This window comes from Enoplosus armatus, chromosome 13, assembly GCF_043641665.1.
Source record: "Enoplosus armatus isolate fEnoArm2 chromosome 13, fEnoArm2.hap1, whole genome shotgun sequence".
In the NCBI taxonomy this organism is placed as follows: Eukaryota; Metazoa; Chordata; class Actinopteri; order Centrarchiformes; family Enoplosidae; genus Enoplosus; species Enoplosus armatus.
In genome coordinates, this window is record NC_092192.1 from 20,762,145 (window position 1) to 20,788,454 (window position 26,310).

General features: G+C 42.5%; 3 protein-coding genes across 3 annotated transcripts; 2 read left to right on the plus strand and 1 right to left on the minus strand.

Moving 5' to 3' along the window:
- Positions 1-828: 828 nt before the first annotated feature.
- On the plus strand, positions 829-2,095 carry atg101 (autophagy related 101). The gene is made up of 2 exons (XM_070917912.1): positions 829-1,260; positions 1,349-2,095. The coding sequence occupies exons 1-2, from the start codon at positions 1,009-1,011 to the stop codon at positions 1,751-1,753; spliced, it is 657 nt and encodes a 218-aa protein (XP_070774013.1). The 5' UTR covers positions 829-1,008; the 3' UTR covers positions 1,754-2,095.
- Positions 2,096-5,150: 3,055 nt separating this feature from the next.
- Positions 5,151-8,227, minus strand: zbtb21 (zinc finger and BTB domain containing 21). The gene has a single exon (XM_070918022.1). It carries the CDS (start codon positions 8,223-8,225, stop codon positions 5,157-5,159), a length of 3,069 nt encoding a protein of 1,022 aa, XP_070774123.1. The 5' UTR covers positions 8,226-8,227; the 3' UTR covers positions 5,151-5,156.
- Positions 8,228-13,111: 4,884 nt separating this feature from the next.
- umodl1 (uromodulin-like 1) lies at positions 13,112-24,814 on the plus strand. Its single transcript, XM_070917708.1, has 19 exons — positions 13,112-13,187; positions 13,423-13,659; positions 13,893-14,051; positions 14,464-14,591; positions 14,847-15,030; positions 15,584-15,724; positions 17,669-17,941; positions 18,057-18,314; positions 18,845-18,957; positions 19,128-19,332; positions 20,134-20,271; positions 20,380-20,513; positions 20,792-21,257; positions 21,292-21,539; positions 21,658-21,818; positions 22,152-22,388; positions 23,767-23,923; positions 24,010-24,094; positions 24,627-24,814. Exons 1-19 carry the CDS (start codon positions 13,112-13,114, stop codon positions 24,812-24,814), a joined length of 3,588 nt encoding a protein of 1,195 aa, XP_070773809.1.
- The last annotated feature ends 1,496 nt before the right edge of the window (positions 24,815-26,310 follow it).

Below are 26,310 nucleotides of genomic sequence, written 5' to 3' on the forward strand. Positions count from 1 at the left end.
ATAACAGCACAGATCTCAAACCCCAGAACAAATTATGCTTATTGTTATCCATGTTGCAGTAACGTTACTCCATAGCTTTTAAAAGCCATTTAGAGGTCCCAAATTACGCAAGCTGCTTATAGCGACCTAGACCATTGTCAAAGAGCTAAAGGTAGTTTCTGGCATCCGATAAACCTGCAGAAGAGCGCTCACTCCTCTCATTGAATATGGTTGTTAGCTTAGTTAGCTAATCTTCGCCACGGTTCGCTTAACTAGCTATTCCTCATTAGCTGCGGAGCCCCCCAAAGTTTACCAAATAGGAATTATTTCCAAAGTCTGCGGTTTAGCTCCACCAGACGATATCCAGATATTGAACAAGAGTCCCGGGGAAACATGCTGAAAGCGAAGAGTGCAATCCTCGCCGCTGGACTTGGTTTGCGGCTCAGTCTGACTGTATAAAGTTGCCGTTTGGAAACGGATATGTGGCACAAACTGTAACTCCCAGAATGCACAGCGACAAATGCAAGAGTTTGTTGTTGTCTGGTGGTCGTGCGACCTTCAGCGTTTTCCCAACTGAGGCTAAAGTGTGGTACCTAGGAATTTTGTTTCAATCCAGAATGCGGTTTTGTGCTATGTTAGACAAAGTAAGTCCCGTTAAATATGCGTAGTTAAGTAAAAATACTCCAAATGAGTGTTCTGAACTCCGCGACTTGCCGTAGATCGTCGCACTGTCATCATTACCACATCTTCCTGTCCCATTTGTAGCAAACACTTAGCTTGCTAGCTTGTGCTACAATGTCGCTGCGCTCAGTTCGCCGAAATTACATACGGAGGTAGGGTAGCTTTGGTTAAAAAAGACGACTTTGTGTTTTAATACACTGTAATACACTGTGTGGGATAGGCCCCGCCCATCCGCAGAGGTAAACAAAGTATATCTTCGTCACCTAACGTGATCGAGCTGACATACTGTGGCCATCATCCCCCTACTCGAGTCGTCCTCCTGTAAATGGAAATAACTGTCATTTCACAATGAATTGCCGCTCGGAGGTTCTTGAAGTAACAGTGGAGGCAAGGCAGGTGGAAGAGGCTATGCTGGCTCTGCTGCACACCATTTTACTGCATCGCAGCACCGGGAAATTTCACTACAAAAAAGAGGGCACCTACTCCATCGGTACCGTGGGCACACTAGACTTCGACTGTGACTTCATCGACTTCACCTTTGTCAGGGTGTCTTCCGAGGAGCTGGACAGAGTGATCAGGAGAGCTGTGTCTGAATTCAAGGTAATTGGTGGTTTCAACAAGTGATTGTTGACTGTAATGCACGGGCAGGCCTATCATTTGACGGTTTTACTGTATACGTTTGTTACAGGATGCTCTGGGCAACTCTGGCAGCGATGGCATGGGGCAGATCTCCCTGGAGTTTTACCAGAAGAAGAAGTCTCGCTGGCCTTTTTCTGACGAGTGTATTCCCTGGGAAGTGTGGAGCATCAAGGTCAACGTTGTCAACCTGGCCAATGAGCAGGAGAGACAGATCTGTAGGGAGAAAGTGGGGGAGAAGCTGGGCGAGAAGGTGATCAACGTGGTTGAGGTCATAAACCGCCACGAATACCTACCAAAGATGCCCACCCAGTCTGAAGTGGACAATGTTTTTGACACCAGTCTCAAAGATGTCCAGCCCTACCTTTACAAAATCACGTACCAGATCACTGACTCTCTGGGCACCTCTGTGAGCACAACGATGAGAAGGCTGATTAAAGACACCCTGGCACTGTGAGGATGCTCCAAGACAGAGAGAGAAAGAAATATATGGATGATTTTATCCATAACTGTATCCATAGTCATGCCTGACAACTCTTTCTATGCTCAAAAACACGACTTGTCAGCTCTCCTCCTGCTGCAATGGAGCAGTGTCAGCACCTAATCAGTCACTGTTTTGATGTCTCTGCTGTGGTTCTGGGATTGCTTGTACCTTTAAGATACTTAATTATGTAATGTCTATTTTAAAGATATTTTGTTTTTGCAAGATGTCTCTTTCCAAATTGTCTTCACCTTTCACTATCTAGAAATGCAACTTTATCACAGTATATATCAGTTAAATTCTTTTAAAAGTTGTGTTGCTGACAATGTCAAATGTGTAAATTATTGTAAATCTTTGACAATAAATGTTGTTCATTGTAAACTGATGGTAATTATAGTCAACAATCATAGCTCTTTCAGACTAAAGACTGATTCTGTAAAACTGTCCTAACCTTTGAGATGAGAACAACTTGACGGCAGAGAAAAACAATCACAACTGGATCATATAAACTCCCAATTTTTTGTTAGTGCAAAAAGATATGGCTGAGTTTGGGAACAGATTTCCTCATCTATGTGAAAACTTCCTCTCTGCACACAATTTCATGGGGAGTGTGACCTTACACATGGGTAGGACAGGATTTCCAGTTTGCCATTTTTCCAAATTAAAGCAAACACCTCTTAAGTTCACTCCCGAGTTTCCAGCCAGAAATGGTCACGGTGGCCCACAGCTTGAAAAACATCCCCCTGGCTCAGGGTTGTCTGCCAACAGGATGACGTGTGTGTCCGTTTTCACATACTTTAGTTCCACAGGCAGATTGATCAACAAGCTTGTATTCGCCTCACCAGTCACACTGATGGAACTGACAGCTGGCTGTTAATTATCTGTGCTTTACTGGAGCGTCAAGAAAGATTAATCCATGCTCGTATGTGTAACACAAACTCATAAAACCTCATGTCTTCTTATAGGTGAGGGATTATAGATGTAGAGATTTTGGAATACATGGCAGAAATGTTTTACCCATTAAATCCAAGGCCCTATACATTTCCTATCATGTCAATACTGCACACGAGTGCTGAGGCAATATGACAAAAAGTCAAAGAAAGTGCAGTAAATCCAGAGTGAATATGGTAATAGTGTATCAGGGTAAAGGGTAAATTCAGAACTCTAATGTGTCAATTTCAAATAAGACAAAGTGGCACCAAACAAGCTCACTGAGGGTTACGGAAAGTCCTGAAAATGTAGATTTAAATTAGCTGCAGGGCTGGGTAGAGTTTACCACTTGAAACGGAATAATTCAAATACCACAAATGGTTGTGTATATATACTCCATTGTTACTCTTTATTACAGAAATGAAGCACAAAAACTGTAGAAAAACCTAAACACAAAACAGCTGCAAGTCTCCAAAAGCAACAATAATGCAACCAATGCCGATACAAATATTCATTATTGCAGTGAGAGCACAGGAATACTAAAAAGATAAAACTTTTGTTTACTAACAAAATTGGTACAAAATCGAGGATACAAACACTTCCATATACACAATTCTAATCATTTCTGTGACACTTTCAGAAAGTTTTTATCACAAGAAATTAAGAGCACTATTATCAATACAGAATTTCTCCAACGAATTTAACATCACAATGCAGCTCGCGTTGCTCATTTAGTGGAAAACAAATTCCCATAGTTCGTGTGGAGCACTCTTTGAATGCAACATCTCCCAAATAGTAGCAATCATAATAATTTATGACAAAGTTCTAATGCATCAAGCCAAAGCAGAAGTACTGTATATACTTGTACAAGAATACAATTGTGAAACAACTGGAATACAATCAAAACACAATCTTTAATAATAAATCTTTAGGAAGCAGGAACAACTCGCTCACCATTCATAGAATATAAGATTTGCTTTCTCATGCCTCCCTCTTCTTGACTTTACCACCGTGAAAAGCCTGAGTCATAAATCATGTGAAACTCCATTGTGCTTTTATGTAAAATAATATCGACAAAATATTTCTTAAAGTTGCATAAGGCCATCAAAGCATTGTAAAGCTTGGTTAATTACCAAATGTGTTTAATTGCAAAAATGTATGCGTATTTACACTGGTGTTACACTGGGGTGGTGGACTTTAGTGATTCAGAAATTGTGACAATGTCTAATATACACCAAATTAATATAATTTTCAGACTTATAATTTGAGTATAACCATGAATTGCATTACTCTGCTGCAGTGTGCTTTTTTAAAAAACTTATTTTGCTGATGTAATGAGCCAAATACTTAATGTGATCTAGTATTTAAGATAGTATCAAATCAACACAGCTCATTATTTTCATGGACAATTTCCCCAAGTTTTACTAGTAAGCTGGTCTGAGCACCTTTTACAAATGAGTTCTATCAGCAAACACTTAGAAATGTCATAGTCATTTGCCTGTGGAAAATCTTGACTGACGATTGCACCGTCCCATTCATTTGTATACACATGACAATGATTCACCAGGCTAGTAATCTGGGAAGATAAATTATAAGTTCTGAATGAAGACTGTAAGCTTTTAATCAGGGCTGCACATTGAAATGCTATGCCCAAAAAAAAAACGGTGTCTGAGGTGCGTTTGATGTACAGTATGTGATATAACTTTATTACTATTATACTGAAAGTCTTATTCAATCAGTCCATTAAACAAAATGACACAAAGGCAATAAGAAACTCAAATATGAGAGGACAAATACAAAAGAATGCGAACTTTTGGGCCTATTTATCATTCTACTTCTGCAGCCAAAAACCTCAGTTAGTGAAAGGATCCACGTCCCCCTATAACAGAATCAAACAGTTAAACAAAGTGCATATTGAATACATCGTTGAGGCCACCAATATTATCTTAAGGGATGTCACTCACACCAAGAGATAGATTTATCTGATACAAAAGCAAAAGCACTACTCTTTAATTCAACCGCAGCCTCCAAAAACTTTAAAGCACTTTTTCCACACTCTGAGAAAACAATGTATATAGTTGCACCTTTTTTTTTCATTGTACCTTTCCTAAGCGGTACAGCTGAAGTAATGAACTCTGTACCTTGTTTTCTCAAAACACCTAGATAGATAAATACAGGCAGACAACTAAAGGAGGTTTAAAATAGATAAATGCTTATTTAGAAAGGAAAATAAACCATTTATAATCATCTCGTCTTACAGAGGAACCTAGCACTTGATTGCACATTCACGTTTACACCTCTAATAGACATGGCCACTTTAATATATGACATCGGAGGCAAGCGAATAAGCTATACATTCAAAGTCTTCCTTTTGTAGGCTGAGGTGTGTTTATTCTAATATTAAGTATCGTCTCTCAAGAGAAATGCACTACTATGACTTGTCTGATGTTTACATGTGGCTGTGACTCTGCTCATGGCTCCAGAGACTAAAGGCCGTCTTGAAGGTCCTGTGACAGAGCTTACACATGTACTGCCTCTTGAACGTCAGGGCAGAGAGCGACGGTGCGTGGTAAAAGAGTGTGTCTGATTCCTGAGGGCCACCTGGATTCTCCATGCTGTTTGACCGTGACAGAGGGCTGTGGCTGCTGGGTTGCCGTTCTAGTTCAGGCCTCTTCGTCTTGCTTACTGATGAGCTACAGGGCTCTGGGCTGCTGGACTCCTCAGCCACTGCTGCAGCAACCGGCGCCACCTGGGTGGACTTGAGCACGGAGGCCTGTGGGGAGGGACGCTCAGAGTTTTGAGGGGTCGAGGGAGGGGAGGGAGACAGAGGTGAGGGGTGTCTGTCGATCTCTTTGGCTCCGGGTTCGTTAGAAGTCGACATGTGAGACTGGAAGTGGCTCCAAAGGCGGAAGTTGGTCCTGAAGGCTTTGTTGCAGATGTGACAGATGAACGGTTTGATGTGGCATAGCAGCTCCTGGTGTCGTTCCAGGTCTTTGCGAGAGCTGAAGAGATTACCGCATTTCTCGCATGGCCACACACCAGGTTCCTCAGGCCCACTTTTGGCAGTCTCTGTGTTTTCCCTCTCACTCACAGCCTCCTCCAATGGTTCCTCCTTCACGACCAGCTTGCCATGGTGGCCCATGCTCAGGTCCTCAGGCACATAGGATGAGGAGTCTTCTGAATCGTACATGGGCGGACCTGAGGAGTCGCTGTAACTGATGTTCTCTCTTGAGCTCCCAGTTGCTGGAGGCTCATCGCTGTAATGCTCTTCTCTGAGCATTTCCGACGCCTCTTCGTTGTCCTCTTGCTGCTTCAGGTGAATGTGGTCTTTAACAGTCATCATGTTTTGGTTGTGGACCTCCACCTGGTGGCGCCATATGCTGAAGGAGGACTTGAAGGTCCGCATGCATTCCAGGCACGTCAGCTTCTTGTACTTACAGTGTGCCTCGTGGTCCTTCTTGACCGATGGATTCGAGAAGCGGAGGCCACAGTAGGGGCATACAGTTGCGTGTCGACAGCCCCTCTCATGGTCGCCCTGTTCAAAGAGTGAAGACAGCTTCATATTACAAAGTCTACAGGAGTAAACACCAGCATCTGTGTTCTTCTGTTGAATGATCTCATCCTGTTCCTGGTAGAGGATGCTCTCGTTCGCTGTGTCCTGGTCAGCTTTTTCAGCAGGATGTGTCCTTATATGCTGTCTGTACTGAGACTGGAACACGAATACTTTCCCACAGTAAGGACATATGAAGCTGGGCCTTGATCTCTTTTTGGTGAGTGCAGGAGATTGCAAACCCTGCTTATTCCTCTTCAACTTCCAAAGCAAGGCCTTCTTTATTTCCCTTTCTCGCACAATATCTATCAACTTCTTTTGAAACTTCTCGTCCAGCACAGAGGAGCTGGAGGACGAGGCTGGGTTCTGTACTACACCATGCTGAGTTTGGCAGTGAGTCCACACTTTGAAGTTGGTATGGAAGCGCTTGTGGCAGATGTCGCAAGCATACGGCTTTTCAGGGTTGTGATACATGTTCACATGACGGTGTAGTCCAGCACTGGACCTGAAAACCTTTAAACAGTTCCAGCATTTGAAAATCTTGTTCTGAGGCAGCTCCCCACTGTTCTCATTAGAGTCTCTGCTGGCACTCTGAGGTACTGTTTTTGACATGTTCTCGTCCGGTTTAAGGGGATGCTCTTTAAATATTTTGCTCTTCTTGAATGGGTACCTTCTGTTGTCTGGCCTGTCCTTCCTTTTCCCGAAAGAATTGAAGTCTGGTCTGGAGTCTTGGTCATAATTTGTTTGAAAGTCTTTAAGATTGACTGGCAATGCGTCTCCAACTGTGATACGAATAATGTCCATGGGGTCAGCAAGTGGACTGCTCGGCTCAGCTTTCACACTGACCTCTCTTTCTACCTGAGTTTCTTCATCATACCTGCTGGGGTACTTTGACCTGAGAACCAGGGGAGATGCTCTTTTTGAATTGCCATTGTGAGCAGATTTTTCTGGCCCAGATGCTTTTGATGCCATTTTAACAACCGACTGTTCACGATTTTGCAGCTCCTTGAGTTCCAGTGTGGGTGAGAAGACTGGAACAGGGCTGTCCATGGACAATGATCTTCGGAGTAGGCTTTTTATGAGCGGCCCGCTCCTGTCAATGGTCTGGCTCGGCTCACTGGCCTGACCCTGAAAGGGCACTTTGGTGTGGTAGTGGGGCTCCTGCTCCTCATTCTCCTCTTTAGTGTCCAGATCAGTGCCAGACTGCAGCCTGATGTGCTGCACTTCAGCATCACTGAAAGACACTGATGATGTCAGCTGGGGCCTAACAGATGTGATGTGTGATGGATTCCCTTTCAATATGGAGGTGTATGGATAGGTGGACTTCCTTTCGGCAGCTTCGCTCGGTTCAGATGATTTCCTGCTGATGGATTCAGAGTTTCTGACTGATTCATACGAGTTGTGTTCTGATGGAGGCTGAGCTGACTCTCGAGTGGAGAGGGGAGACGATGATCTCTCTGATGTTTTTCTTGGATAATTGGAGCTAGAGGGATGGGCTATATCATTCCTGACCCGACACACAATGACGCTCCTTGTCTGGATGTCATTCTCATCCCCTTCTGAGAACGAAAGCCTTTTCCTAGACACACAGTAGGATGCATGTGGCCTTGCTGATACAATGTTGGTGAGGAAAGGGATTCCAAGGCTGTAGCCCAGCTCTTGAATGGCTGCCAGGCTGCCTTTGTCCACAAAAAGTGAGGAGGAGTAGATGTAATTCAGAACTATCTCGAAGGCGTCGGGCTCACAGAAGTCCAGGTTCACAACTTTCAGTGACTCTGCGTCCATCCGTGTGAACAGGGACTGGAAATACTCACTGCTGGCAGCCAGAACACTCTTATGGGCCTGGTACCTCTGGTCCCCCACAACCAGGACTACGTCACACATCTGGCCCCGCAGGCGCTGCTCATTCAGAAGCCCTAACACCGAGAGGGCATGGGAGGGATTGCTGTAATGCACTAGGCTCTCCATGACTGAAAGACAAGACAAGAGGATTACAGTTGGATGCAGGAAAGTAAATATAAAAGGTGATCAATAAGTGCACAAAATCAGTATGTCGTAGAGACGGGCACGAACAAGCACATGCACTCATATAAAAATAGCTTGAACAACTTGGTTCTACTGCAGTTTTGCATGTTTTGACAATTTGTGAGAATTCTTGTAACAAATGTAACAAACTAAAAGACAGATCACTCTTCTAATAGAACAACCATGTGAATTTATTACAGACTTTTTGAAAAGTACATTTTTAAATTCTTCATGTATTAGGGCGAGAAGAATGAATGATTTTCAGGTTTTTTTTACATTTAAGCAATACTTTGACTTTTAACTATAATTACATATAATTTACAAGATATCAGCTGCCACCTGACAGAGCACATGAAAACACGAGAAACCTTGAAATTCACTGGTATTCGGATGGATTTCTTTATTTATGATTACTTCAGTTTGGACATTACTTGCCTATGTTGTCTAAGTGTCTTGTTTGTAGTCTATGTGGAAACAAATCATTGTTTTAAGGTATAGTAATGATACTAATGATAATGTATTGTATAATTACTGTGCCTTAGAGTTGCAACATTTAGTGGACCGACAGAAGAATGATCGGGAACTACTTTGACAATTGATGTATGATTTAAGTAATTTTTCAAGCAAAAATGTCAGACATTACCTGGTTCCAGCTTATTCCTTGAGAGGATTTCCTGCTTTTCTCCGTTTAATATGATAGTAAACTGAATATCTTTGAATTTTGGACTGTTAGTCAGGTGAAAAAGACATATAAAGACATCAGCTTGGGATTTTTTTCCAATCAGCAGATTAATCAATAATGAAAATAGGTGCTGGCTGCTGGCCTGCTGTGAACAAATGCTGATTTCTTTCTTATTGTTGTTGTTTATTATGATTACTAGAAGTCAAAGTGTAACCTTTTTATTTACCACAACATGCAGGTTAATACAGGACACACACAGCAAGTTCATGGGCATTACATCATGTTAGTAATCAGAAGGTATGAAAACGCTGCTCTGTCAAGTCACCCTCAGTGACACAGACTAATGCAGGAAGTTTAAAAACTTTGCCTTGAAAATAAAGGCTTCTGTGTACTGGGCAGAGGTGGTCCACCTTATCTGAATTAAGGATCACCTCCACTTACATCACAACATTCTTCTATGAAATAAAACATTAAGAAAAGAGCAGGGGTGGTATTTCATGTAACAAATGCCCCATATTTAACAGGTTTGACTACTGTTTAGTCTGTCATCTACTAATTGTACTAAGTTGATTGTGAGACGAGATGCATCAGCATCTGGCTGGTTACCAAGCCTAACAACTGCCTGATGGAAACCCTGCATTGAACACTTGCACATAAAGATATTCTCCCTCTGTATAGTGGTAGACATGGAAAATACTGCTGTTACACTGCAATGTACACTGAATTGTCAATGTATAAGATACTCTAGGTTTCAGAAGTGGGGGGGACACAATGAAGTAAAATATAAATATAGCATATAATCGAATCTCTGTATTTAGTTGCAGATACACGTAAATAAATCTAGCACTTAATAATGATGAAATTGGTTGTTGTGTTTTCCATATTATTTTTAATATAAAATTCTGTGTTAACCTCTGCTGTTTTGTTAATGCAGTGACCCTACTTTAAATCATGATTCGTTCTCTTGACAGAAATGATAGATAATGTTGTATTTGAATCGTCACAACAAGGAACTCTATTCTTGTCCTCTCTCAACCGTAATACGGAGACAGGACAGTAAGAGGACAGTGTTTAGAGAGATTCTAGCAAGAAAATGAATCCCCAGTGGGAATTACACCCTTGGGCAGAACACCTAGCTGAACCTAATGCAGTCTAATACACCAGTCCTGCAACAGATCGTACCTTCAGGAAGGTTAGTTATTGTTTAAACTGATTTAGAGAGGTGTGGATCAACTTTATGGTCATTTTGGCTGTAGTGTGGTGCTTTTAGAACCTTACCTAATAAACTGTCAACTGAGTGGATTTAATAATATAAAAAATGTGTTTTACATTGTTCTCATACATGAACATTTTCTGGCACAAGAACAACTGCATATTTACCTACAAAAAAAAAATTCATTTCACAATGCTAGTTTTCTTAGAAACAATGCATGTTGCTCCTTAAGGCGTTTATTTTGAAAATTGTGACCGGAAGCCATGTTCCTTATGTTGACATTATTGACACTTGCTAAAATAGGTTCATGGGCAGAAGCTTCATTCATTCATCAAAAACTAACTGCCGCTCGGTTGCCTCTTCATCAAACTTGTAGTCCACGTTAAGAGGACAACAGGGGACATTCAGTCGTGTCCGTCCTCTATGAGGAAGTCGAGTGAGGCTTTCAGCATTAGATCATCCATGAGACGTGGCTCAATTTCACATGACAGGCAACTTCTCTGCCGAAACGCTGCTTTCAGTTTAGAAATTAGTCACGCGTTTCTCTTTTCGTGTGGGCAAATGGCGAAAGAACCGAGGCTACAGCCGTTCCGCTTTAACCGTACATCGGTTCTATCAAATAAAGGGGAAAAGTTGAGCGCGTTTCAATGGACTCCGCCGCTGTAATCCCGGAATGAAAACACCGTGGGTGCAGACAGAAGCTGTTGGAGTGCGGGGGAGTGAACTGTAGCCGCTACCCCCGGTGAAAGTGGTGTTTTGTTTTTGTTTTTTTCAAAAACGGCTCAACCCGGCCTGACACGGCGCAGTTGCTGGCTGCGAAACGGCTCGTAGCTCGTCAGGTTTTACAGCAGCACAATCCCCCTTTCGAGTTACGTCAGGGAGGAAAAGGAAAACGCTTCTCCTCAACAGCACTCCAGCAACTATGTTTCAGCCTCCCTGCCCGCTCAGTTCAACGTTAAGTTTGGTCGTCTGTCTACACTTACCCTGCCCGTCGTCAATATGGTCTTTCCTCCACACAGCCGGGACTTTATTCACTGTTGTGTCAATTTCTGCGCGCTGGTCGTGATTCCATCCATCTTGAATTTGACGTCATCCCACACCAGGGATGAGGTCATCGCAAAGACCGCTCGTCACGTGCACTGCGCTCCGATAGGCTGGTAAAGGACCAGGGGGCGGGTCCAACGGAAGACTTGACACAAGCTAATTTAAAGGGATAGGTCACGTCTTTCGTTGTAGGTGTCAATGTTTCTGTTTTCTTTTCATGGCCAAATGTTGCCAGCTGAAGTTCCACTCCATATTTGAATTGGCTGTGTACTTGAGCACTGGCAATTGTTTGTAAGTATAGTTTAAATTAAGTATAGTAAGTTCGTGGCTCTATTTAGCTTGATTTTAAGTCACATGTGCTACAGCAAACTGTCCAAGGGTGGGGGCTTCATTATTTTTTCATTTATATATATGTTTTTTGTTTTAAAAAAAGAACACATTTTCTCCATGAATGTATACATTTCAAAGAACCAGAGGCCATCTTTTGATTTTTAGCAAATTAAAGTTTTTTAGTTTTTAATACCTATTTTATGTATTCTACAGATTGTCTTTGGTGGGTTTAAACTGTGAGCTGCAGATATAATATGCATGTAACTGCACCCCCCCCCCCCCCCCAACCCCAATCAAACTAATTAGGCCCGTGACTGAATGGAGTCACTACAGCGTATCAGGAGGTTTGTGTCATTACTGGCATCCAGTGGGGAGTTGTTGCACTGTTTATTTGGCCTACAGGCCTCTTCCTGGAAGGCCTAGTAAGTGACAGTACCTGGCAACAGTCTCATGACCCAGGTGTGGCACAGGTGGTGAAAAGACTATATTTTCATCAGATATGAAATACGGCATAAAACAGCGTCCTATTGTGCTGATTATCTTTATTTTGTGGTGTAAATATATTTAATGTGTAGTGAGCGTAGTTGACTCAGCCTGTAGCCCTGCACCTCCCTGCATCCACATGCTCCAGCGCGTCAGCATGTAACCAGTCATTACATCACTTAATGGCTGAGGGAAGTTTAATCAGGCGCCATTTTCACACCTCATTATGTAAAAGCAGCACCATTACATTCATCACCACATTCACTAAGAATGAAACAATGTGCATGAAAAGATTTAAAAGAACACTGAGATTTTTCTTTCGTCAAACATGAATTCATAGTCACATAGTCACAGTGAGGACAGAATCTTGATGTAGTCTTTTTTTAGAACGTGTCTTTGTCAGCCAAAGCATCCCACTGGTCTTTCATAAAATGAGAATGAAGACGTTGGAAAATGGCAGTGAAGTTCTCACTCCTCCTTACTTGACACTAATGGCTGACACAGGATGTTAATGCCAGCAGCATAGCAAGCAGTGCCATGGTTACCTGTGTGGAAACCAAGTCATTGGGGACTTTGACTCCTCCCATATCACATCTCTCTGCCTGGTATCACAAACATGTTTACTGACACCACAGAGAATGAGTAAAATGACAACTTATCTATTGTACACAAATAAAAGAGAGGCTTGAGCTTCCTTTGTGAAAATAATGTGCACCAAATACTTTTCTCTTTGTAATATACTGGCCCACTAACATGCCATACTGCAATATGTCATGGCAATGCAAGGTATCAAATTGTCTGAATATTATAATATTCTTGCAAAACTTTAATTTAATTTCAGTTCTGACAAATGTAACTCTAAAAAAAAATCACATAAATCTGATTCTTACCTGCTGGTTGCCATCATTTTGTGGTCCATTAGGGACTGATGGTGTAACGAGGGGAGGAGAAAGACAGAGCCACAGAGGATTTTGTCTTTGAGCACACCCTGAGCAGTGAGTTAGCTTCATCTCAAAGAGAAACATGCACGCACAATGTGGTCGTTGAATATACGGTTGCGATTTTGATCCGTGAAAAATGAGTTGGATGCTTTCCATCTGGGCGGCTGCGGCCCTGCTGGCTCTCTGTGGGGGACAAAGCACTGTGCATGAAGGTAGGCCTCTACGCAGATGACGGATTAACATGAAATTGATGTATTGCCACAACAAAATATGGCATTTATTGAGGATTGAGGAAGATTCGCTTTTTTTTATTTTTTTTTAAAAACATTTTTAATGTTACCGACGATAGACACATATTATGTTATACTTTATGAGAAAGTCAAAATTAAGGAGCATTGTTAATGACTAATTCAAAATGTAAAATATAAAAGATATATTTTATTCTAGGAAATAGCCTGTCTGGCTACCATCTGTGTATTCGCAATGAGACGAGGATTGTGAGTTTCCTGGCCATGCATAAGGTTCCCTACACTGTGACAAAGCCTTGCGGCGGCTGGCTCCTCTGGAAGATATGTACGGTCACACTTTACAGGATGACCCATCAGACTGAGTACAAGACAGAGATGGAGCAGGTGACCAGGTGCTGCGATGGCTACGTGCAAGTCGGCCGTTACTGTGCCCTGCGTGAGTGTACTGCACATTGTTTATCCATCAATTGTTCTGTCTGTTGTTGGATTTCAAATGTCTTCGTACGCGTGTTTATAAAGTGTGGTGACGTTGCATCACAAGTAGTCAGCATGACCTTTCGGTGTGTGGTACTGTGTGCAAGACACCAGATGGAAGCACAGAAACTGCGCTGCTGCAAATATCTCTCTGCTAATATATGGCCTGTAACATGTTATTTCCTTTGAATGAAGCTGTAAACAGGAGTGGGGAGTTCACTGCCAAGCCCGGATCCTGTCCAACTGCAGATGGATTGCATCCCGGATCTGAGGACTGTGAGTGGGACATGGACTGCCCAGGCTGGCAAAAATGCTGCCAGAGATTGGGTCGCTCTCTCTGCAGCGAGCCTGCAAGTTAGTATACATGCTGATTGTTTTTTTTTTTTTTTATTTGTTATCAAAGTATGCAACTAGTATGGTTTCTTGGGTAAAGTCGTGCTTTTGTCATGTGCTCTTCTTCTTCTTCTTCTTCTTCTTCTTCTTTATGCATCTTAGCTTTTTATGATTAAACAAGTTGTACCAATTCAACACTGTTATATTATTTTGACAAATTAGGAGGGGAGGGTGTTGCAGTTTTCTTCCCAGTCAAAGGGGAGGGTCCATTGAACATTTTAGCAAAGCTGGGGAGGTTGAACTATAAGGTTCAGCTGCCCTCCCCACTCCAATCACTTCCATGCCGTCCCCTAGACCCCACTCGGTGTTAAGTGAGAAGATACGGGTCAACTCTGTGATTGGGGCGAACTGACCCTTTTAACTTAACTTTCAGGCTCTGCAAATTATCCCGTGAACGGAGGATACCGTTTGAATGCAACAGTGACAGTGAAGGCAGATTACCAGCAGCTGATGTCCAAGGATAGAGGACATCTGAATCACACAAGACTGCTACAAGCAATGGTAATACTACTGCTAATACTAACACTGCTTCTGCTACAGCCGTTAGAGACTTCTGCTGCTTATATAAAAAGGCTGTTCTGCAAAGACCACTAGGCAGCTACCAATACTTGCTCTGCTAATTCTATTTATTTAAACATTTAAACGATTAAAACATAGAAGATATGCCAAGGCATCCACTGTTTCAGAGTCATTTCAGATTTCCCTTTTTATATTAATTTCATTCTGATGATTTTTTTGTGTCTCTATTACTAATAGGTGACTGGAGCTCTGCAGTCTGAAGTTTCAGTTTATTACCTCAGCTCATGGCCGGTTCATCCCTACAGGACTGCTACCTCACTGCTGATTGAGTGCAACTTCACCCTTTCACTGCACAATGTCACATCAAAGCTGCATCTTCTCCTCAAACACATACAGGAGGTGTCATCCGTAACCGTGGAAGGTGAGGAGACGCTGTTGTTCTGTACAGCAGCGCTTTTTTTTTTTTTTTTTTTCCCTCTCTCTCTTTAGAGAAATGACATTCTTGCAGAGTTTTGAGAGTGATTCATGTTGCAGAGAACACGGTGTTCAGGAAAAAATGACTCAGTCGCACCACAGTTTCCTTCTCCCACCACTTCTATTTGAGTGACAGTCATCTGTGGGATGTTTCCTGCAATGGCGGAAAATAACACCAGAGCGAGTGCACACACACACACACACACACACACACACGTGCACACAGACACACGCCCACACACAGATATTAATCATCAATCAGTCATACTTGTTACATTTGCACAAAAGACACAGTAACAAGCTCGCCATCACATACACACACATCAAGTTGCCTTCAAAATGTTCTTTTACAGATAAGTGGTTTCCTTCTCTACACTGTAGCCACAATTCATCCCTTTATGCCAGCGTGATAATGTACTTTTATTACTTAGCCTTTAAATGAAAGATGACATGTGCACTTCCAGCGTAACCTCTTCATATGACTGTGTTTCTAACTGCAGATGTAAATGAGTGTATGCAGCCTGCTCTCCGTCAGTGCTCCCTTCAGGCAGAGTGTAACAACACAGTGGGCTCCTACCACTGTGCCTGTTACCAAGGATATATTGATGTTGACCCCAGCAACCCTGGAGCCCATTGTACAGGTCAGACTGTCTTTGTGTGCATGTGGTGCAAATATAACTGATCATTTACTAGTCGCAGTTAAGAATTGCGGCAGTAAATTCAAAAGTAGGGAATCTACGATATACAGAAATCGTATTGGTAAGATTCATAACACCCCCAAAGTATTCACTTGTGTTTTTTTACCTCATAAAACTTTATATGATACATCTCCTATTACTTTGATACACTTATTATGATATATGGAGAGATTATAACTCTATGCAAGCCTAAACTAATGGTAAACATCCTATATAATCCAAATAAAGACACATTCTTGGAGGTGCGTCGTCTTTGTGTAGTGACAATTCAAAAAAATCGAACCAAAAGATGATACAGATGATATACAAAGATCAGTAAATAACAAATAGAGAGAGTACATTTAAATTCGTCCTGCCTGGAATCCGTATCGTATTACAGAAACGCTTTGGAGTTAAGTAAATTCGATAGACAAACAATTTTGTAAAGACCAAGGGTCGCAGTTTCAGAAGCGGGGGCAGAATGAAGTCTGAAGTTCTCAAAAAAACAAAACAAGTATATACAATAATGTAATGTTATTTTTTTTCATTTGTGTAAATATATGTGAGCTAAAAAATAATAAATTATTTATCATGCTTTCCATAATAATGCACTAACACAATAACCACCGATCATTCCCTTGATAGAGACCTGATGATTGAAAAAATGCAAACTACCATTTTCGACAACAATGAAACTAGTTTTAGTAGTTTCATTAGTAGTTTTTGATGTGCTGGAGAACCAGTTTCTCAAAGCATTTCATCAGAACGGAGGTGAGTGCCGCAGGGCGGTAGTCATTAGGAGTAGACACCGCAGACCTTTTTGGTGCGGGGACGATGGTGGCTGTCTTCAAGCAGGTGGGAACGCTCTCTTGAGACAGTGAGATGTTAAAAATGTCAGTGATGACGTCAACTAGCTGATTGGCACATGTTCTTATGGCCAGGGATGTTACCAGGCCCAGCAGCTTTACTCACATTCACTCTCAGCAGGATTCTTCTCACATCCGCTGTGGGTACTGACAGTGGCCGGTCCCCTGGAGGCGGAGCAGACTTGACAGCTGACTGTTGGTTGAGGAGATCAAAGAGAGCATAAAATGTGTTAAGCTCATCTGGCAACGCAGCCTGTGATATTCTGGATCGCTTGCCATTTATCTTTGGTGTTGTCGGTGTGGAGGTCTCTCTCCAGTCTCCCCTGATGCCTCCGCTTTGCCTCCTTGATGCCAGATTTCAGTCTCGCTCTAGCGTGCTGTATGCTTCCTTGTCACGTGATGGAAAGGCTCCCCATTCATCCAGGTTCGATTCCAACCAGTGCCCATGGCTGCATGTGGTCCCCTGTCTCTCTCTCTCTCTCTCTCTCTCTGTCTCCCCCACTTTTCCTGCCTATCTTCAAATGTCACTGTATATTAAAGGCTCCCCCAACAAAGTTAATCATAAGTGAGGGCTACATGTCCCTTTGGTATCTTTCATAATTTATTAAACAAACATGTTAAAAGATGCATAGTCGGTTGAGTATCAGGGGGGATTCCAGCAGCTAATATAGAAGACCGGAGCTGGAGAAAAAACATCACATCATAGGGAAATGCCCTAATAGTCACTATCTTGCTTGAGATTCAGGAAACAATGTTCAAAACAGGGGGTGTGTGTAAATCACGAGAAATGATTCATTAAACACGAACATAGAAATATGGTGGTAGGGCAAGAATGAAAGGGCTATGCAAACCTGTAGGCAACAAACCACCGTCTCGAAATGAAGAAGATGCACAACAGGAGGCTGCAACATGTGTCAAAGTAGTTCCTCAAGTCAGTCGAAGCTTGAATCAGGAAATTGTGGTTGAATTTAACCTGACAAGATTGCAATATTTTGCATCCGAAGCTTTCATTTCAACATCGACTTATATTCTTTCTTACCAGCTGACGCCAGGGTGTCGAACACCACAGAGCCCCCGCTAAGCTACCTTCCACCCATGAACACAACCTACAGCCCCGCTTCCAACACCACACGGGATCCTCCAGGCAACAGTACCATGGGTGTCTTCAACTCCACTGAGACCATCATGACTGCAGCCCTGACTAACACAAGTTCTGTCCCTTATAATTCATCACATGCTCCGCAGTGGACAAGTTCTGCACCTTATACCAGCATGAGCTCAACTGTGGAGTCACTTCTGCCTGCAACCGCATGCTGTAAGAAATACTTTTTTTTTTTTTTACATTTGATTTACAAGATGATCACAGTGAATGAAGGATAACCATGTTCACTGTCCCTGTCCCTCTCCCACTACCCACCACTGTCTTCCAGCTCCTCCCAGCATCACGAGCTTGTGGTCGGCTAATGTCACTGGAACCTCCTTCCGTGTCTACTGGTCCAGCCAGTTTCAAACAAACCAGACTTACCAGGTTGTTCTAAGCAAAGGGTTAGAGGTCATTAGCATGGAGGAGACCAATCAGACCACAACAGAGATTAGTAAACTGCAGCCTGGGGTGCTCTACAATGTCACTGTCACACCTCATGCCTGCAGAAGCCAAGGAGTCGCCCTTTGTATATCCGTCAAGACTGGTAAGAACTGTGCAAAAAGTTGTTTGTTGCAGAGCATAGAATAGCTTTAGGTAAATTGTCACTTTTACCCGTAATGAGTTGTAACATGATGTACAATTGTAGTTTTAATGGTAACATTACAGTTAGTATTGAAATGATAAGCTGTTAAATTGTTGCTGTTGTTTTAATGTAAATATCAGATTGGAATTTTTAAATTCATCGAAGTTGACAAAATGGCAGAAACCTTTATTTTCTCTGTGTGGAAGTCTTCCCGCTCTGTTATTTTAGCAAAAGGATAACAGCATTGGAAACAGATCTTTCTGAAGCCACAGGGGAGGGAACTGTTTTGCAGATTTTTGAAAATAAGTTAAGCTGCAACCACTGAATTCTACCCCAGGAAGCAATAAGTTAAGCGTTAAAATTGGCCTTAATGACTAATGTGAGATGAAGAAAAGAGTCCATTTTAATCAATAGGCCCAGGGCTGGTAAGAGGGCTGACATTTAATTGTGGAAAATGTGTTTATCGTACCAAGTGAGGCTTTTCCTTGTAGATGCTCAGACTCTTGACGCCACAACGCGACTCACCAACATCCAGTTCACTGCTGATCTGCAGAACACCAGCAGCCAGGCCTACAGAAACCTCACTGACAGTATCATAGAGGAGGTAGGTGTGTTACGAGGAGTACCAAGTGACAGGATGTGATCTTTGAATAGAATCCCACACACTGTAAACACGTCCACTTCAATGAAATAACACAGTTGAATTAGCAAATTGTTTCATCTACTCGTCCAACATTATTCTGACTTTGGGGCTGTTTCTGTTGTCATGAACAGATCTGTCGGTCTCTGTCTTCAGAGATGAAGGCCATGGTGAGAATCGAGATAAGAAGCTTTTCCCCGGGGAGTGTGGTGGTCAACTTCACCATCACCTTCATCCCCAGCCAAAACCAAGACATCAGTAATGTGTCCACAGCTCTGCTGCACTCCCTGATGAACAGCACCAAATACACTGTGGATGAAAACAACACGAGCATTAATGGTACGTCTCCTTCGACTCTCTGCTCTAACAGTGTGTTTAATGAAACAAGGGCTGGTAGGTATAAAGCTCCGAGTCTCAAAAGGCAAAAAGTAACATTCAGCAAAGTCTTAGTTTGATTTTACACATCAAGATGAGTTTCGATTAGTTACTTAAGGTTAGTACTACTCAGCTTTGAAAGACGTAGGGACATATGAGGCAAGGAGGGTATACCAAATGATGCTGCGGAGTTGCATTGTGGGAAATGTAGGATGCAGCGCTTGACCCATACCAGGGGGCTGAAAGACAAGCTATCTCATCCTCTGCTGCCTCAGTTTGAACCATTTTTCAATACTACTCTTGTGAGTCCCCCAACTTTATAGTAGTGCAACCTTTAAGTGCCGACCATATACTATATAATAGTATATAATAATAATAATAATAGGCAAGGCAAGTTTATTTGTATACCACAGTTCATACACAGAGGCAATTCAAAGTGCTTTACATATTGCATTAAAAACATTGAAATGCATATTATAATAATAGAAACCTTTTTAATGAAAATAGTAGATAACAGTGAGTTTTCACAGCTCTTTGTGCTTGAAGAACAGCAGTTCCTTTCTGTTTTGTGCCATAAAGCAATCACATTTCTATTTGAAAAAGCAATCAAGAGATCTGCAAGATTCAAGCAGGTGTCAGACAAATGTAATGCAGAGGTCTGGTTTTCAACTAGAAGCAATTTCCATGCCAGGAATCTACAGTATAATACGAAAGACATACAACATAAAGTCTGACCTTTTGACCCAAATATTTTGCTTTTTGTAGATTTGAATGAATGTGATTCAGGGGAAAATGACTGTTCCCAGTGGGCTACATGTACAAACACCTGGGCCTCCTACTCATGTGTTTGCCATGACGGATTTATAGACAACAACCCAGAGAGGCCTGGACGAGCCTGTCAAGGTACGATCTCTCACGTGTGGTAGTGGGAAATATTCATTTTGCACAGATTATATGCTCTTGATAATAACATCTTTGCATTTTGTGACCAGAGTGTTTTGTCTTGTGCAGCAATCGCTACCCTGGAGACAACGATACCACCACTGACACCCACAATATTTTCTACAGTTAGCTCCACCCCTTTCTCTCTAACAACACCCCCAACCAGTGATACAGCTTTAATCACTGTAACCACTGCTCCAGGGGTAACCACAGACATTATATCAACAAGTGAAATGGTTTCCATTACAGTCCCATCTACCACACTGGTTTCAATCAGTTCTGCCGTCACACAAACAGCTGTCACCATTTCTAGAACTGCAACCACCATAACTGCCCCTACAACCACTACTACTGCCCCAACAACAACCACGACTGAGCGTACAACCACCACTACTGCCTTTACAACCACCACTACTGCCCTTACAACCACCACTACTGCCCCAACAACAACCACTACTGAGCCTACAACCACCTCTATTAGCCCTACAACCACCACTACTGCTCCTACAACCACCATAACTGCCCCTACTACCACAACAACAACCACTACTGCCCCTACAACCACCTCTATTGGCCCTACAACCACCATAACTGCCCCTACTGCCACAACAACAACCACTACTGCCCCTACAACCACCACTACTTTCCTTACAACCACCACTACTGCCCCTACAACCACCACTACTGCCCCTACAACCACCTCTACCGCCCCTACAACCACCACTACTTTCCCTACAACCACCACTACTTTCCTTACAACCACCACTACTGCCCCTACAACCACCTCTACCGCCCCTACAACCACCACTACTTTCCCTACAACCACCACTACTTTCCTTACAACCACCACTACTGCCCCTACAACCACCTCTACCGCCCCTACAACCACCACTACTTTCCCTACAACCACCTCTACTGCCTCTACAACCACCTCTACCTCAACGACCGCCACTACCGACTCGACAGCCACCGCTACTGCAGTGACATCCATGACCTCTTCCCCTACTGCCCTGAGAACTGCCACCAATGCCTCTTTTCTAAGGGCCATCTCAGTCCAGTGCAGGGTTGCTGCCATCACTGTGACAGTTCCCAGAGATTTTCTTCTGAGCACCAAGATCAGGGAGAGCGCTCTATACTTGGGCTTGCCGGGATGTGGCGTCAACGGAAGCAATGCCACCCATGTCCAGCTGACCGTGGCCTGGAATGAGTGTGTGACTAGGCTTGTGCACGTGAGCTGTTTTCTCTTCTGAAAAAGTGTTGCATTTGGGAAACGTTTACATTTTCCTATGTTCTTATATGTTTCATAGACTCGTCTAGTCTAAAACTGAAGAAATGGCTTTATTTTAGAATGAAACCTACTACACGGCATCTGTAACCCTGTTCAACAACATGGATTCGTACATCTCACCCAGTGGAACTGTGGAGGTACCCACAGTGCGGCTGGAGGTTCCCATCATGTGTACCTACATGAAGAGCATGCTTATCTCGACTGACTTTGGCTCCATGGGGTACGCTTCATTTGCTGTCATGATTACTCAGCATGTTTTACTACAGGGACTCACTGAAGGTAGCAAAATCTGCCTGAGCACCTCTAAAGCTCAATGAGTAACCAGGAGCTCACCAGTAACTTCCTGGAGTCTCTGCTTGTTGCCTGGCAACTGGTCCCAGCCAAGAAATAAGCCGAAAAACAATAAACACCATAAAACAACAACTTGTTGTTTTTACACTTTGGTTTTTGTGCAGCTTAAACAAATGAGATATAACATGTTAATTAGTGAGCTTTAGAGGTGCTGGCAGGCAGATTTTGAAGGGTGTTTATGTGTATACCTGTTTCTCTCCAGGTATGACATGATCAAAGATGTCATCGTGGGCTCGGGGTCGTTCCAGGTGACAGTGCAGCTGATGAACGGCACAATGCCGCTACCCCACAACTACAGCTTGTCCCCTGAGGAGGCTGTGGTGCTGGAGGTCAGCCTCAACACCTCCTCAGAGCAGATTAAAGTAGTCATCAACAGATGCTGGGCCACACCCACCCCAAATCCTGTAGACAACTACAGCCCCAGCTTCCTGGAGAACAGGTCTGATTCTACCTACAGCACTATCACGATTTCTATGATTATTTCAGCTAGCTGTTATAACTAATACATTGACTCTTTCTCTCACTTTAATTACAGTTATTACTAATTATTTTACTAATACTATTACTGCAACACTTACTATTACCGCTGCTTCAGAATATCTCAACCTTGGGGTTGGGACCCCACAAAGGGTCACTTGATCAGCATACGGGGTGCTGGCAGATTTGTAACATTTATTAACATGTAACATTATTTATATCTATATTGATGTTTGATTTAAAAAAATCCATATATTCGTGGTAATAATACATTTATTTTGTCCGTTATCTCCAGATCTTGAGTTAGTTATATTGTTATGTCGAAATAAACATAACAGGAGTTTTTTTTTTTTGAAAAAACAAAAGGATGTTGTGTTAAGAAAGGAGATAATTATGATGATACTGCGAGAAACAAACAAGAATTGGATTGTAAGGAGGAAATACAGTATACTCATTCACTTTCTTGCTGAGGGTTAGATGAGAAAATTGATACCGCTCTCATGTCCATCTGTGCAAATATGAAGCTGCAACCAGCAGTTGGTTAGCTTAGCTTAGCATAGAGACTGGAAGCAGGGGGGAACAGCTAGCCTATCTCTGTCCGAAGGTAACAAAGTCCGCACCTCACTAATTAACATGTTATTTGTTGTTTGCTTAATCCATACAAACAGTGACTTTCTAGAGTGTTATCATCACGATAAGGTTGCCAGGGAACCTGCAGAGACTACAGGAAGTCACTGTTGCCAGCCAAGAAATAGTCCAGCACCCCCATAAAACCACATTGTGTTGGTTTTGTGCGGAAGATACAAGGTATTAATGAGCAAGTCTTAGAGGTTCTGGTGGGCGGACTTTGTTTCTGGAGGCATCTGTTTCCAGTCTTTATGCTAAACTAAGCGAACCATCTCCTGGCTGTAGCTTCATATTGGTGGTATCGATGTTCTCACAAAACTCTGGGCGAGAAAGTGAACAAGTGTATTTCCCGAAATGTTTAGCCACTCCTTGGAAGGAAAAACACCCCTGAAAGTTGAGTTCATACTTTCCTAGGACGCTATCGTGCAGCACAGTTATACTTCGTCAGTTTGAAGCTTGTCCTTAAGATGGACAGCGCAGAGATGGAATGTGGTGATGATGTCACTCACAAACGCGTTTTGTTAAACTCATTTCAATGCATATTTCAAAAGAAATTAATCAGTACAGTACAGTACCTTAATGTCAGTGGCTAGTTCCAAAAAGACAGTTGTCTAATTTATATAGCAATGAAATGTAATAAAACTGAAATCTTGTTGTTTTATCAAATGCAGACTAAAAAGAAATTCTTCAGCTGCTCATCTCTGTCTCCACAGCTGTCCCCTGAGCATGTACACCAAAGTGTTGATGAACGGGAACTCCAGCACATCCCGTGTGTCCGTGCAGATATTCTCTGTCGTCAACCTGAACGTGCTCTATCTGCACTGCCAGGTCCACATCTGCGTGCAGGTTGGATCGGGTACCTGTGTTCCTGTGAGTACGTCCTATTCAAATAAATGTGGTACAAACTTGCAGCTTCTGCAGAGTGGATTCATCTAAAATAACTACTTTTCTTGCAGGACTGTCGACAAAGAACAGCTCGGTCTTCCAACACAATTGCAACAGCTTTCGGTTCCTCCGGGCCTCTACTGAGGTCAGATGAAGGTGAGAGCTTTTACACAAAATGACTATAAAATGTTTCACTCCTCTGTGATGTGCGGTTATGTAAGAAAATAGATATTTTCCAGCTGCTTAAATCGGAGTAAAAAATGGGATTGAATTCCGGCTGATGTAACAATGACACTTCAGCTTCTACTCCGCTACAAGAAGAACAGCCAACAAGGTCTTCAGGATCCATTATAAACTCGAGTCTCTTCATTTTAAAATTTGAGTAGCTGTTGAATTTTAGCAAAAGCGCTGCTGTCTCTATCATAAGTCTGGTGGAGAGGTGGAGAAGTTAAAGTAGCTTGATGGAAAACATTTCAAAAGCCCTGAATGAAATATATTTGAGGTATTTTCATTTGAAGTGAATTATTTATTTTCATGATAGCCTCATGAGTTCAATTGAAATTTCAGCTTTTTGTAAGTGTGCTGGACGAAAGAGTTTGTAATAAGAGTCCGTACTTATAGTCACAGTACTTTAAATAATCTCTTCATTTTGTTGTGGTTTTTCAATTCCGTTTCCGTATTCTTGCAGAGTCCTTGGAGGAGGAATATGACACCCTCCATTTAGTTGGACTCTCCTGTCTGGGAATCGGCCTGACGCTCTTCTTCATCGTCGGTTTCGCCTGCCTTTTCTACTACCAAAGGAACCGCATTGGACACTACAACTTCAGCGCCAAACCCAAGCAGGAGAACTTCACCTACCTTGTCTTTAACACCTAGGGGTGCAGCGGCACCCACAGCCATAGTCACTGAATCGGAGAACATAAACATTCTTGCAGCAGCAGATACATTTGGTAGGCTATTACAGTACAGCTGCCACCGAGTGGCACTGTTGCACCATTCACATATTAGTTCTCGCCAAACATTGCACATCTTTGCACATTAGACAATTACTGAAGTACAGATTATATCATAATATATCTAAAATTATAGAGTAGTTGCATACTGGAATGTCAAATATAGAGAATATAGACATTTCATGAATATTTAACATTAAAGAATAGATAGGTATGACTTGTTACACATTTTGAAAGTCAACAGTTTCTGTCTTGAAGGTTTTAAGTTACATTTCGCTGAGACACAAAATGTCATGTCACCGAGGCATGAGACACGACAATACTGGAGAGGAAATGTACCAAACTAAATTCAGAATATTAAAACTACCCACTGAGTAAGGAGAAAGAGACTACATGGTTCACATCAAAATTTGAATGTAATGAGTTTGCACTGAACTAGCGTGTATTGAATATATTTATATAAATGATGAAGTCCTTGTAGTCGAATATGCTTAAAATATACCATCCTCAGTACGAGTCAGTCACCGTTATCACTTTATTTTCTTTTAGCTGCTATTTTTCTACAACCACACTTTGTGTATTTGTACTGTTTGTAACGCATCTGAAATATGAACTGTGCTCTCACTTGTGCGAGCTCTTACTTTGTGCTGTGAAGTGATAGTGACAATAAACATGTCGTGTATGAATGCAGACACTTGGGGGCGCCGCTGACACAATTCTTCAATCTTTACAAACAAGGCAAGATGGCTTCCTGAATGCTTAGAGGTAACATGTTTACACTCTTTACAGAGGGCAACAAAAGGTATGAGATGAAATGAAAAAAAGTTTTTCATCATTTTTGGATTGGGTGGGGGGTTGCAGAGGGGGAGGGTGTGTGTGTGTGTGTGTCATGTTCCTCCTTTAACCAGATCAGGGGTTAAGAAAAAGATCTTGAGTAAGCCTTTCTCAGTCTAGCAGAGCTGAAGAGGAGGATCCCGCTTTTCCCCACACGTCCAATAATCCCACATCGTTGACTACAGGCTCATAAATGCAGCTCCTGGATCGACGCGAGGGCCTGAATACTAAACAGGAGAGGCTTTCTCTTGGAGAGGAGGTCCCTGGAGACCCGCGGTGAAGGAGGGCTTACTACCATCTGGAGGGCTGCAAATGCTCCGCCTCCTAATTAACCCATTCAGCCTCACCGTCTGAGGCCTGGCACCCCGTCTCTATGGCAACAGCCCAGGGCAGGGATGGAGAGAAAGAGCGGGGAATCATTTCGGTTTAAAAGCATGAAATCGGCTGAAATGTGCCTTTATTATTGACTTAAAACAATTCATGTATTCAGATTTTGTGATGCACATTTTTGGGCTACAATTTCAAACGTCCGCTACCTCTTTTGATGTTTTGGTACTGTTTGGCAGCTGATCCACTTTGGATGGC

What these genes read in the sequence shown, in the direction of transcription:
- zbtb21 (XM_070918022.1), bottom strand. Translation starts at nt 8,225, where the DNA reads ATGGAGAGCCTAGTGCATTACAGCAATCCCTCCCATGCCCTCTCGGTG.
- umodl1 (XM_070917708.1), top strand. Translation starts at nt 13,112, where the DNA reads ATGAGTTGGATGCTTTCCATCTGGGCGGCTGCGGCCCTGCTGGCTCTC. An exon ending in GCCTGGACGAGCCTGTCAAG is followed by an intron (nt 20,272 to 20,379) that starts GTACGATCTCTC and finishes TGTCTTGTGCAG; the next exon opens with CAATCGCTACCCTGGAGACA. An exon ending in CCCAGCTTCCTGGAGAACAG is followed by an intron (nt 22,389 to 23,766) that starts GTCTGATTCTAC and finishes CTGTCTCCACAG; the next exon opens with CTGTCCCCTGAGCATGTACA.
- atg101 (XM_070917912.1), top strand. Translation starts at nt 1,009, where the DNA reads ATGAATTGCCGCTCGGAGGTTCTTGAAGTAACAGTGGAGGCAAGGCAG. An exon ending in GAGCTGTGTCTGAATTCAAG is followed by an intron (nt 1,261 to 1,348) that starts GTAATTGGTGGT and finishes CGTTTGTTACAG; the next exon opens with GATGCTCTGGGCAACTCTGG.